At 42.8% G+C, this 14,724-nt stretch overlaps 1 protein-coding gene across 1 annotated transcript; it reads right to left on the reverse strand.

Moving 5' to 3' along the window:
• Window positions 1-772: 772 nt before the first annotated feature.
• On the reverse strand, window positions 773-9,574 carry pdzk1 (PDZ domain containing 1; the record flags this gene model as incomplete). Its single annotated transcript, XM_083776009.1, has 7 exons — window positions 773-826; window positions 2,153-2,581; window positions 2,737-2,955; window positions 3,370-3,566; window positions 4,165-4,497; window positions 5,543-5,756; window positions 9,368-9,574. 7 exons carry the CDS (start codon window positions 9,572-9,574, stop codon window positions 773-775), a joined length of 1,653 nt encoding a protein of 550 aa, XP_083632135.1.
• Between the last annotated feature and the right edge of the window lie 5,150 nt (window positions 9,575-14,724).

Genomic DNA, 14,724 nt, shown 5'->3' on the forward strand with positions numbered 1-14,724 from the left:
AGGTCCAGGTGTTATTTTGTGCAAAAGCTCCTTATTGGCTATTTCCCCTACCATAAGCCCTAAATGAATTGCATTGAATTGTATGGGGTGTTGTGCTAATTCGCTTATTTCCATCACTCAAAATTATAATTTGTTTGTATATATCCTCTCTTCATCATGTAAATAATAACCCAAGCGGCACACTTTACTACTTATTTCGATGGAAATAAGCGAATTAGCACAACACCCCATACATCCCATTCAATTCAATGCAATTCATTTAGCGCTTACTGTATGGTAGGGGAAATAGCCAATAAGGAGCTTTTGCACAAAATAACACCTGGACCTCTTTGATGGGGACGTAACAACTACAAAGAAAGGTAAGAAAGCCTTTTAGTATGGACTGTCCACATTGATATTATATATCGGATTTGTGCCATTTGTTACTGTGATAACAATATAACAACAGGCGTGAGTTAATCCTTAATTTACAGTCGTATAACAGTGTCAAAAATAGCCAAACTACAAGCTCGCAACGATGCAACGCGTTATGAGCTTATATACAGCAGATCGGCTGTTTTTGGCGAGCCAAAAACATCGAGACTTCAGTTGCATTGACCGACACATTAAAACAAATCAGATTTGGAATGGGATCACCTTTTAAACCACCTTAGGAATGTGGTTCAAATTTGATTTACAACAATCCGTTTCCACATGGATAGGCCAATCGCACTGCGAGTCTGAACGTAGCCTATAGGACTGGCCAGGAATGTGCTTTTCATGGTTGGGCAGGTCAGAGTCTCTCATCATCACTTTCTTGAGATGAAGCTGATGACACAGATGGGGTCTGAGAAAGAAAAAAGACACATTTACATTTACATTTAATTCTTGATACAAAGCCAACATTTCTAACGTTGTTTTTTGATACTCACTTAACCACATGAACCTAGTGTTTCTATTCTGGTTTTGTCATAATAGGCCTAAATAGACAAATTAGAATAGAATATTTGGCAAACATTTGGTGAAAATAGCAGATCTACGTACAAGCTCACCATGTGTGCACAAGTGTGCATTAGGGCTTTAAAGGACAACTTTAGTTTTTTTCAACCAAGGCTCATGTTTTAGGTTGTTATTAGAGAAACTAAAAGGTGAGTGTTAATTTTCTTTCATTTGCTGCTTTCTTTCGTTTTGGGGATTTTAGCAGTTTTTGACAGGGGGGCGGGGGCATTCGAGCATGGGGCTAAATATGTAATTTTTTACAAAATATTATGGCGATTTATTTTTTTATTATTTACTATAGTCCTAATAAACCCCAAGAAATTACATCTGGCCAGAAAAGATCACAGCATCTATTGAATGTGACAAACTGACATATTGAGCCTATACACACAGTATAAGCCTTCCCCCAGTAGGCTACCTTCACATTCAGTAGATCCTGTGATCTTCTGTGGCCAGATGTAATTTCCTGGGGTTTATTAGGACTATAGTAAATAATAAATAAATAAATCACCATCAAATTTGGTAAAAAAAATACGTATTTAGCCCCATGCTCGAATGCCCCCGCCCCCCTGTCAAAAAGAGCTAAAATCCCTAAAACGAAAGAAAGCAGCAAATGAAAGAAAATTAACACTCACCTTTTAGTTTCTCTAATAACAACCTAAATCATGAACCTTGGTTGAAAAAAACTAAAGTTGTCCTTTAAGCAACTAGTCGACCTTGTTGGTACTAGTTGATAAGGGGGGGAAACGTTTTCTTTCTTCCCCCGTCCCCCCATTTTTGTAGGCCTCAACATCAGCTAGATTAGTTATAGTCACCAATGTACAGTTTTTAAATGTAAAACTATTATTTTTACATAATAGGTAGGCATAGTTAAACAACTAGTAAAAATGAAAGCCCTAGTGTGCATAGGGTTTAAGTGGTTAAGTAGCAGACAGTGGCACCCCAAAATACAGAGATTATAAGGTAGTGAGAGAATGAATGTTCCCAAAACTCCCAAGCCATTCATCTAGGCCAGTGCTTCTCAACCTGTGGTCCAGAGACCACCAGTGGTCCTTGAGGGAGTTCCAGGTGGTCCCCAGCTAAATGATGGAGAGTTGGTAACCAAATGGGCCCAATAGCACAAATATCCTACGAGTAGGGCAACCAAATGGTCAGCTACGTCCCCGTCACTCACCCTCGCACGTGCCGCCGGCTCGGGTGCAGGGCTCTCTGGCCTCACTTCGTCCTCCTCCTCCTCCTCCCGCGTCGCCGCCTCCAAGGTGGCTGCAACCTCCTCCTCCTCCAAGGTTTCCTTCGCCGGCTTCTCCAATGCGGCGGGGGCGGTGGCAGCGGCGGCGGCTACTGGTGGCGGCACATGGACCTGCGCCGAGGACGTGTGACCGCCGGCAGCGAGGAGCAGCGCCGGCGTGATGGCCACACCGGCGGCTTTGAGCTGGTCGTAGACGCTCTTCGTGGCCACCAGCATCTCCAGAAGGCCGCTGTTCCGGCGGATCAGCTGCACCACCTCCTCGTGGGAGCTCTTCTCCACGTTGATGCCGTTCACCTCCACCACGATGTCGTCCTCCTCCATGCCCGCCCTGTCCGCTGCACCGCCACTCACCACCTGGGCCACGGGAAGCAGATTGAGCAGGCTTTGGTAAATGGTATTTCAGCTGCAAATTGACCCCATTAAGCCATTCTGGGACGGGAACCCCTATATGAAAACTATATGAAATTGGCCGTCGACCCCCATCTGGGTGTCCAGATTTTCAATGGTACCTCCTTGATGTACTGGCCACATAATCCCTGGATGCCGTTGAGGTGGAATCCGTAGCCAGCCGAAGGCCTCTCCATCGTGCACAGCTTGGGCTTGAGATCCTGGTCCTTTGTTACCGTCACAGGCGTGGACGGTCTGACCACAACGGGCAAGCTGAGCGCCTCTGGGTAACTGGGTGGAAGGTCCTTCTCCTCCCAAAAGAGCATGGGAGAGACTCCACCCTGTGAAGAAAGAAGGGGCAACACAATGTTACCTCCTAGAATCCCTGGTAAAAAAAACTAAACAAAAACACCAGGTATATTTGCACTAGGGCTGATTTCTACAGTTGTCTTGGAAGAGGAAGAACAGCCCGAGACTTTTTACTTTAGGGCAACAATTAAATGCAAGGTTTCGACCGACTAGGTCTTCATCAGGCAAATATATTGCCTTAAAATAAAGTAGACTTACTTTATTTTTAGACTTATACTTTATTTTTAATAAAGTAGACTTACTTTATTTTAAGGAGCTCTACAAACTAGTGTGCGGATGTTCTTTCTCTTCCTTGATGTTTGCCTTGATGCCCGACATCCAGCTCCTGGCCTAAATATAGGCATTGAGATGTGCACACAATCTTCTCTGATCTACAGTTGTCTTACCATTTTGTACATATTGTCAGTGTCCGAGTCCACCACCAGGAGGCAGCATTTGTCACCGCTCTGTCTGATCCGGTCCACCACCTGCTCATGGCTGCAGCCGTCCACCTCTTGTCCATTCACAGCCACCAGCCTGTCCATCTCCTCCAGACACGCCCTCTCTGCTGGGCTCCCCCTGTCCATGTCTTTGATGAAGTGGCCTGTGTGGTGGTGGTGGTGGCAATGGTTAGTTACACTGTCAAGCAGTGTTGTTTTTGGCAGCAAATTTTTATTCTAGGTTTAGTCATATTAGCCTCTTGAATAGTTTATTTAGTTTTAGTCACATTTTAGTCACCTGGAATGTTTTAGTGTTAGTCTAGTTTTAGTCGACTAAATATAAGATTTTAGTCGACTAAATCTAGTTGATTTAGTCGACTAAATCTAGTTGATTTAGTCGACTGAAATGTATTTAGTCGGGCCTTGATGCCTACAAGCTTGTAGATCTGCTATTTTCAGCATACAACCAAGTGTAAAATGACTTATACTGGATCTCTTGTCCACTAGTCCCTTCCTAACATTTTAGTCTAGTTTTTATTTGTTGACGAAATTGTCAAATATATTTAGTCTTAGTTTTAGTCATCGTAGCCTAGTTTTCATTTAGTTTCCATTTAGTTTCCATTTAGTTTTCCTCAGTGAAAAACGGTAGTAGTCGACGAAATCAACACTGCTGTCAGGACACAGATGATGACTCTCTGTAAATGATACAAAAGTAATGTCGCTATAATCAATATCATTATGTGTAGGTGATGGAGGACATGCCTGTCTTGTTTGGCTCCACCCGGAGGTAGAAGCCGTAGCCATCGGAGCCTTTGGTCAGGTTGGCAACGCGTGGTGTGTGGGGGAGGTGCTTGACCGTAGCCATCCTCGCCACCATCTTGACACGCGTGTTCTTGTAGTACTTGTCCGTCTCCTCGTCGGCCAATAGGAGCATGACGCTGCCGCCCGCTGCTTTGACCATGGCCACTATGTTGTCGTGTGTGGCGCCGTCGATGCGCTCCCCGTTGACCTCCAGGAGACGGTCGTCGTCTTTGACCCCCGCCTTCTCGGCCACGCCGCCTGGGGCCACCAGTGTCATGAACGTGCCCTGCTGTGCTATACAGCATGACATTAAAAAAAAAAGGACAACTTTAATTTTTTTCCCCACCAAGGTTCATGTTATTACTTATTAGAGAAAGTAAAAGATGTGTTAATTGTTTTTCATTTGCTGCTTTCTTTCGTTTTAGCGATTTTGTCAGGGGGCATTCAAACATGATCCTAAATATGTTTGTTTTTCCCACAAAGAAATATGGTCATCTGGCCACAAAATATCACGGGATCTATTGAATGTGACAAACTTGACATATTGAGCCTATACGACACACAGTATGGCATCCCACTAGTATATCTACCTTCACATTCAGTAGATCCTGTGATCTTTTGGGGCCAGATGTAATTTCATGGGGTCCAGTAGGCATATAGTAAATATGAATAAAGAAATCGCTGTAAATTGCTAAAACGAAAGAAAGCGGCAAATGGAAAAAAATTAACACTCACCTTATACTTTGTCTAATAACCTAAAACTTGGACCTTGGTTGAAAAAAACCAAAGTTGTCCTTTAAGTGGATTGAAGCTGAGGCAACATCTCTTGACCTCTGAACAATAGCCAATTAATGAATCAACTTGATTGAATAATGTGACTAGAGAAGAGAGAGGCACTTGTGCTTAGTTTGATCAACAACCATTGTGATTTTATTTTTGCTGCAAAAATAGCATCATGTAGAAATACTCCTATTTTCTGTCAAAGTCATATCCAATTGAATGCATTTGATCCTAGCATCCTCATGTCATGATGCCTGCACATTCTGCAAAACATTTGCAACAAATCTAATTGTAAATCAGCAAAACAGAAAATTATAGCAGAGATTGATTTGGAAAGTCTAGCTGAAAATAGTCCATGGAGAAATGTATCAAAATGTATTTGAATTGGCTCAATTATTCAGTTAATGTTTGAATGACTTATGACTTATATAAACAAACGACAAAGATAAAGCCATTAATGGCAAAATTGTCTTTGTTTAATTTATGTACGATATAACAGATATGAATAGACAATGACATTTATATACCCGGTATGGTCATTCAATTTAACATCACTCACCTGTGATGGAGCGCAGAGAAAATCCATAGCCCGAGACAGTCTTGACCAAGTAACAGAGTTTGGGTTTCGGTGTCGGTCCGACCACTCCTCCGTTGACTACTGGTCTGGCTGGTTCAGACAGGTTCACTTTGTCTGTAATGGCTTTCTTATAGGTGACTGCATCCAGAACGTGGAAGGTGACTGATGGGCCAGCGTCTCTTACCATGTCTACCACCTTCCCCCGGGGCAACACACAGGTAACATGTTAGAAACACATTTTTCTGAGGTCGATTAAAAAGAAAAAAGGCTTCTAAATCCTAAAAACAAATCTGCAAAACCTATGTTTCTATGTCAGTGGTGCTCAACCTTTTTCATGTCAAGGACCCCCAGAATTATCTCTTATTGGGCCACGGACCCCCATCTCAAAATATGTTGTTCCAGGGACCTCCCAGAAGCAAATATGTCAGTTAAAAACGTTCGCTCTGAAATATATATTCAAAGACTTGCGCCACAATCTTTAAAAAATAGCAGACCTACAAGTTCATAGCGCGGCACTCGGTGCGGCGCTATGAGCTTGTAGATCTGCTATTTTTCAATAGCTAAAGTATAACAATGTTTAAAACACCGAAAAGGGCTTTTTAAAATAACCGCCACATAAAACAAGCCTATCTTCTAAACCGCTGGAGCTACAGATGTTCTGAGGTGCTCAAAATGTTCAGAATACTTCAATACTCATGTTTGAATACTCAATAGACCAAATGCACACAGCGCTCATCTTTCCATAACTTAATGGCAGGGTGGAAACTATCCACAATTTTCACAATTGACCGCCCATACATCCACATAGACAAAGTCCTATCTAATTGTATTAAATTATGTCAAACTCACCAACATTGCAGCTGTACAAAAAGCTTTCATTACATTATGGTATACTCTCTGAATTATCCTTATTCTTTCCGTTCGCCAGGGTATTGTGCTCATGGAGGAGGTCTCTTTCTCTGTACTCCGACTGCACATGGTTACTTGCAGTATGTGTGTGATTTCATAACAATCCACGGTAGATGTGTTATGAGCTACTTCCTGTCAAGAAAATCCTTGCAGGTGACTGTGATTGAAGTGTTTGAAAGTGCTCGTTGGATAATCACTCAACAGCCCTGCAGACCTGTTTTGAATTTGCACATAATGCAGGGGGCAGCAGGATGTTGCTTCACTGAAAGCGAGCGCTTCCAAACTCCTGCAAGGAATTTCTTGACATAAAGTAGCTCATACGGTGGATTTTTATGAAACAAATACTTTGCAGATAGTAAGAGGATCATTCAAGCTTTTCGTACAGCTGCTTAATGTTGGTGAGTTTTACGTACAGTAAAAGTAAGTTTTGATGTTGGTCTGTTTTGCATGTATGGGTGGTCCATTAATAACTTGTGGAAAGATGACCTCCGTGTGCATATGGTCTATTTTGAGTATTCAAACGAGCAAATGAGTGTTCTAAACATTTTGAGCACCTCAGGAAATCTGTCGCACAAACAGTTTAGAAGATTAAAAAGGGTGTGGTCATTTCCGGGTATTTCGCCCCGGATAGAGAATTTCTCACAGTTTCTAAATTGTTCGCAGCGGTCATATTAGCCAAGAACAGTTGAGATATTCTCCACTAAATTAAGTGCATAGTGCATATGTGCATATGTAGGCCTACATATCTTAGCCAGGTCCTGGAGTATAATATAAATTATCAAATCTCTGCAATGATACATATCTGTATCTAACTGTTGTTCTCGAGAACCGTCAGACCGATCGACTGGTGTCTTGTGCCAAGTGTGGGTTCAGTTGGACCAGCGTTTGTCCAGAACCTCTGTCTGTCTGTGTGTGTCTGTCTGCGTCTCATTATTGTCTATGAAGATCTCTGTATCTGTCTGACAGTCATGGAGTTCCCTGATGGCATTGTTCCCAATGGGCATCAGCCTAGTAATTATATTAACCCATTTAGTTCGAAGTTCGATTCTACAAATGTCTTCTAAATCATGACAGTTTTCTGAAAAACCTATGGTTCTATGTCAGTGGTTCTCAAACTATTTCATGTCAAGGACCCCAAAAATTATATGTATTTGGCCACCGACCACCATCTGAAAATATGTTGTTCCAGGGACCCCCCAGAAGCAAAGATCCAAAAACGTTCACTGTGAAAGAATATATATTCAAATATTTGCGCCACATTTTCACTACAAGCTCGGAGCACGGCACTCAGTGCCTCGCTATGAGCATGTAGATCTGCTGTTTTCAATAGCTAAAGTTACAAGTATAACATAATGCTTAAAACACCAAAAGGGGTTCCCACCCACTGTCTTACTGGAAATTAACCAGTAAGACGCTCTGAGGGCGAGAAGCGGTGAGGTTGCGTGCACGCATCCGCCTGGGTGACGGCAGACTGCTGGGCGAGCGCTGACGCTTTGGCATGGGCGATAAATATCTTTCCCGTACAGGTATGTTTTAAGAAATGCTTTGATCATAAGGAGTTAGCTAGCCTGACCATTCCTTCAATGATATGATGGAGACGGGGGCATGAATAGAACAATGTCATACTGTTGTCTTTATGTGCTGTGGTAGTTGAAAGAAGTTTAGAGAGATCTAACATGTGAAATCAGAGTTCTATTAAGTTGTTACTGAATATTTCTGGATTTATGGAAGATTGCATGTCATCACCAAAAACAGTAAATTACACTGCATGTTTTTGAAGAATAAAAACTAAGAAATCATTAACTGTGCCTAAGATGGTACAGTATCTGCAAGCTTGTATTGTAGCTGTCAATCAGATGAGGATTTTGCTGCTATATCGTCCTGCTCCCATCCAGTGTTTTTTTGGCAGCAAATTTTAGTTTAGTCAGTCTTTGGAATGAAACTTCATTTGGTTTTAGTCATATTTTAATCACCTGGAATGGTTTCATGTTTTAGTTCATGGGTTTTCAACAGGTGGTCCGTGGACCACTGGTGGTCCGTGGAGGTATTGCATGTGGTCCCTGACCATGCATTTAGTAATGCAGGATTTGTTGATTTGTTTTAAATGTTCTTTCCACTAGTTGAGAAACCGTGAACTGAATGACCTGGTGACCTATGATGAGTCCATCCATGTAGTCATTTACTGACAAGTTGGAGTTCAAGAAATTCAACAGAAAAAGGGAGTTAGAATCTCAAGGGGGAAGTGCACCAGATTGTCTGGTTGAGTCATTATTATTAGGACATTTTACCAGTAGTAGTCAACAGTTGAGAAACAGTGGGATGTATACACATGGGATGCATAGCAAGTGTTAACTTACAAAAGCACTAATCTTAGCCCATATCCCCACCCAACACAATAGTGGTCCCCAGGTTGATATAAGTCATGGTGGTGGTCCCTGGTTCACAATCAGTTGAAAACCCTGGTTTTAGTTGACTAAATATCAGAAGATTTTAGTCGACTAAAATGTATTTTGGCGGGCCTTGAATGCCTTCGTAATGACTGATTTTACACTTGCTGAAAATAGCAGATCTACAAGCTCACGTTGTGAAACCAATTGTAAAATGACTTGACTTTTATTTATACTGGATCTCTTGTCCACTAGTCCCTTACTCCCTTCCTCATGCCCCATTCACACCTAGCTAGAAGCTAGCTAGGTGTGAATGGGGCATGAACATTTTAGTCTAGTTTTTATTTGTTGACGAAATTGTCAATATATTTTAGTCTTAGTTTTAGTCATCGTAGCTTATAGTTTTCATGTAGTTTCCATTTAGTTTTCGCCAGGTAGTCGACGAACATTTCTCGTCATAGTATTAGTCGAGGAAAACGACACTGCTCCCCGCCCTGTACTCCTTGTTTACCTTTGAATGGGCGACTCCGTCCACATAGGCTCCGTTTACTCTGAGGATGCGGTCCCCGTCCTTCAGACCAGCCAGCTCGGCAGGGCCTCCCATCTCCAGGCACCGGATCAGATGGCCGTCCTCTCCACGCTCCACCCGCAGGAAGAAGCCAAAAGTTTGACCTGGCCTCTTGGTGATGGCGATCACCCTTGGATAATATCCAGCCATGTCCTATAGCACAGAGGAGAGGGTACTGTACATCCTTTTTTTTCTTTTTTATGTTTTTTTGTGGCTTTCGCCTTTTATTTTATATTTTTATAAACAGACAGTAGGCTGACAGGAAATGGGGGGGGGGGAAGACATGCAGTAAAGGCCGTTGAGATCGGGAGTCGAACCTGCGGCACACTGCCAGAATGGATTATCAGCCAAGGTGCCTGGACCGCTGAGCCACGGCCCTTGCCGGAGAGGGTAGATCTTTAACACACCGGCACACACCCACAATCACCCAGTTTCTCTATCTTCCAAAGTCCTTTCTTGGCAAGTCCTCACCTCAAGCAATTATTTTCTTTTTATAGAGCGCAGAAATAACCCTCTTATCTGCTGTCGATATGGCCTACTACTGTCAATAATCAAAATACACAATCTAAATAACCATCATGAAGCGTTCCAGGTGAACTCAAATATCAGTTTAAAGATATATATACTGTTGCCAAAAGAGGTTTGTTGTAGGCATTGCGCAATAAAACTACAATATTGTACACTAATCATCAGAGATTTAGTTTGCAACTGCAATCCCCAGGAATCAACAGATGTGCTGATCACTGCATAAAAAGTGTATTCCTCCTGCCAGCACTCTGTTGTTAATAGTTAACAACAGACACATTATGAAGGTGCCAAGGACTCATTTAACAAGAACGTTTGAACTTTGACTACTGTAAACAACAGGAATATAATTATTATATTAAAGTAACAGGTTCCAGGTGAGTATGAATATGAAAACAATATCCTAACACAATTCTAAATGTGTCTGTTGGATTAGGATTTAATATAGAATCTTGATCTCAAAGCCTTAGCTAAATCAAATATCCATCGGTTTGTTAAGGAATCAGGAATAAGAGTGGAACAAGGTCCTGCCTAAAATGTTTTAAGTACAATCATTCACAAACCTATAGCTTTCCTCAATAACGATAGAATACACACGAACGTAATCCCAAACATTAAGTGTTCCCCAAAGCAAATATTTAATGTTAATTCATGCACCTACGGTACTACTATACATAATGACACAGAGGCCCAACCCGCCACCAATGATGTGCAATTGCTCTAGTTTCAACTTTACTGTCACATCACAAGTGCATAATGTAGTGCATATTTATAGTGAAAATATTATCATTTAAGTTATATTATCTAATTATTAATATTATTTTAAAACATCACAAATAATGAAGCCTTTGAAACGTAACAGTTTGGAGCACGGACGGACGGTACATCAATCAACATCAAACACAATCATTTCAGGACAAACAAATCTGTTAAAAATATAAAATGGTACATTAGAACCGAAACTGTCATCTGGATAATTGACTCACCAGCTCTGCTTTGCTCACTATCCCTGTCCAAAGGAGGCGAGTTCACCTGTCAGCGCTTCGTTGTTATCACCTCGCTCTATCTTCAACCTGCCCTCTTTCTCTGCTCTCCACCCCCTCCGTCTTCCTCTTCCACAATCCCACATGTCTTCTGTTCTTCTCCCATATTTCTAATAGAACTGCCTCCCTCCCTCCCTCCCTCCCTTTCTCTCTCTGTAGGACTTTGCCAGGGCAAAGGTGGGCGTAAAGGCTGAGTTATTTAACAGTGTCTCGTGTTTGGAATGTCTCAGCCCTGTCCAACGCAACGAGCCCTTGGAAAGTTAAGATAGGATGACGAAACAATCATCTGTTTGGTGGCCAAAGGTACGTATAGGAGAATTAAGGCAACAACTGTCAGGATCAAGGATCAGTCAAGTATGTCAATATCAGCAATACTTTTAAGGACAAGTCACCCTACAATGTAATTAATGTATGTATAGTCCAATGGTCCTGGACACAGCTTTCTTTGAAGTCCCCACAGTATTAAAGCAGCACATATAACTTTACCTCTTCAAACCCGGATTTAAACCTGGTTGACATTTTTACCATTGAGGATAAATTGAATCTTGACAATCCGGTTAGAATTCGTGTCAAATCCTGTGTCTCCTAGGAGGTGAAACATGACCTTTGAGTGTCAATCTAAATGTCTCAATAGAAGAGCAAGGAGACAAAATACAACCACCCCATTTCCATATATTAGGGCAACTAGTCGACTATTCAACTAGTCGACTAGTAAATCCACTAGTGACTAGTCGACTAGTGGTAGGCTACTGTTGGTACTGTTGACTAGTTGATAAGAAAAAAAAATGTTTCCCCCCCCCTCCGTTTTTGTAGGCCTCTAGATCAGGTATAGATATAGTCACCAATGTACACAGTTTTTAAATGTACAACTATTATTATTATTATTATTTTTTTTTTACATAATCGGTAGGCAACTAGTCAACTAGTAAAAATCTCTAGAAGTGAAAGCCCATATATATATATATATATATATGATGCACATGGAAATCTATTTGCTGGTGCGTAGATTTTTTTTGTTAAGCACAGCAGAGCCCAAATGTCACCCTGACTGTCACCCTGACAACCAACCAACAACCCATAAAAGTAAAACCTTGGGCCCATCCTTGATGACGTGCGTGCGTGCGTGAGTGCGTGTGTGCGTGAGTGCGTGTGTGCGTGCGTGCGCGGTTCCCTAGGTGTTCCACACTGTTCCATACGGTTGCTGCAGTATATATCCTTATCTGTGGGAGAGTCCTTTGGTGAGATAGGGCTTATCTTTCATAGAGCTGGCGTGGAAGTGGAACGAAGTTGAGTTAAAAACCTGAAGAGAACAAACCCCCAAACCCCTAGTAATGGTTCATTCATTATTGTACTGAGCTCAGGCAAAGTTAATTGATAATAAAAAAGACCTGGTATGCTCCTGCTGGATTAAGCTAAGGTACCACAGGATTCACTTAGTTCTGAAAGGTGTTTGTAGAAGCTTTGACGTAACAGACTCAGTTGCTATCCATTTAAGAATGGAAATCGATAACAATTTCCCCTCTTTTTCATCCACTCCTCTGTCCTCTCATTCACCCGTGCACGTGTGCTTCTAGATGTAGTTTGTTTTGGGGGTTTTTGGTGACCACCTGAAGTTGTCCTGTGTTCTGCTGAACACAACACTGCCATCTACTGTTATTATGAGGACATTAGGTCCTAGCTGGCCTATACAGTATACTGTATGTAACTTTTCTAGTGTTCATCATAGATCTTAAAAGTCTCCATCCAAAACTCTTTCAAAATGAGTGAAAAGTCTCTGTGACTGACATGTCCTCAATCTATCACATGCATTTCTTCTCTTGGGATGACCAACCGATCTGAAAACACATTATTTGGTTGTTGGCATATGCAGGGATCGAGTAACAATTTTTTTTCTTTTACTAAAAAATACTTTTTGTGCCAAATTTCATCTCATGCATTTCCACCCCATTCTCTCTCAGTGGGTTAGCCGAATCAATCTGAAATTGCACATGTGCATTGACCCATTGGCATATTCAGTGACTGATTATTAGCATATAGCCGTTGTCCCATAGCCCAGAAGGACAGCCATGCCATGGCTTTATTGGTTGTCAGGTTGACTGTGGTAAAGAGTGAGTGACTCTTGGGCTCTGCTGTTCTAGGGTTAATCAACAAACTACACATGAACACACTAGCAAATTGATTTCCAAAACTGCTCACAATCCGCAACACAACATGGGTAATTGGCACGTTCGACATCTCTGCATGCGTTAATTGGCTACTCTCCTTCAGATGTGGATGATTGACCATGCCCTGATGCTTGTATTGTGGCAGTGTGTGTGTGTGTGTGTGTGTGTGTGTGTGTGTGTGTGTGTGTGTGTGTGTGTGTGTGTGTGTGTGTGTGTGTGTGTGTGTGTGTGTGTGTGTGTGTGTGTGTGTGTGTGTGTGTGTGTGTGTGTGTGTGTGTGTGTGTGTGTGTGTGTGTGTGTGTGTGTGTGTGTGTGGTTGACTATAGGATTTGCACATTGCACGCAGGAGGTTTTGGCACACAGGAGTGTCCAGAAGGAACGAGGAGGCAGAGCATAGAGTATTAAAAGGATAGAGACTGATCTGCCGCGAAGCTCCGCCCCCCCCCGCTATTCATGTCAGTGGAAGTTGCTCAGTGGCGTTTTGAAGCACCCGGTAGGACCGCCTACTTCCGCCTTTTTTCGAATGCGGAAGTGCAACCGAGAGCTCAATGTTAAAGCCCAGCTGCACGGGGTTTCCTCGTCATGAATCCACGGGTCCGCCTGGAGTCCCTCCTCTTACCACTAGGGCCCATAAGTGCTTCAACGTTGGAGCGCCTCACTGGCCCCTTGGGAGGCAGAGGACCAACATGAAATGTAGTTGTGTTCAGGAGTAGAGACCACCCTCTGCTTATCACGGCCACTCCCCGTTCTCAATCGCTTTCCTATCTAACACACTCGCGCTCACTCATTAGCCACTCCCCTTTCACAATCACCCGTATCCACTACACCTGCCTCTCACCACAGCCAATCCTTGCTGCAATCACCCCCACAGTATAAATATACGGCACCTGTGATATCTCGGCCCGGCTTGTCTGTTCTTCTTCACAACAGACCAAACATGGGACGTTGAGTACTGCTCTTGTAGATTCACTGCTTTCAAATTAATTGTCCTCCTCCACCCCAACCTCCTCGATTCTCACTCTTCCTTCTGTCTCTATTTCTCTAGGAACCCGGGGGGGGGGCGGGCAGTGACAAAGCAAAGCAAAGCAAAGTTCTTTGTTTACCCAGGGAAGTGGACTAAGCCAAGGACTTGTTTACAGCCACACCCTGCTCATAGAACATTTCATGGTAGGGTTGCAATGCCTTGCTCAAGGGCACTTCAGCGGTGGTAATTTTAACGTGCCGGTCCGGGGATGCGAACTGGCGACCTTCCGGTATCAGGACCGCTCCGCAAACCGTTCGGCCACCGCTGCCCCACGGCGCAGAGACGACCGACCGCAGAGCAGTAGAGCAACGATGGCCGTCAGCCACCACCCAGAGTCTCGCCCTAACCTTGGGTACATCCCTTTCCACATTCATCTAATTTCGTTTCAATAAACTGACAAACTTAAGTAGAGGTGTGGTCTCTTCTAAATCTAGGTTATGTTGACTCGTGTCCCAATATCCAACACAAGTTCTACGCGGTAGATCCAGTGTGTGGGTTTTCCATAGGGCAAATATTTATCAATGCTGATGCTGAGCTGAGAAC

Source organism: Protomyctophum parallelum (genome assembly GCF_964188405.1).
Source record: "Protomyctophum parallelum genome assembly, chromosome: 11".
Taxonomy (NCBI): domain Eukaryota; kingdom Metazoa; phylum Chordata; class Actinopteri; order Myctophiformes; family Myctophidae; genus Protomyctophum; species Protomyctophum parallelum.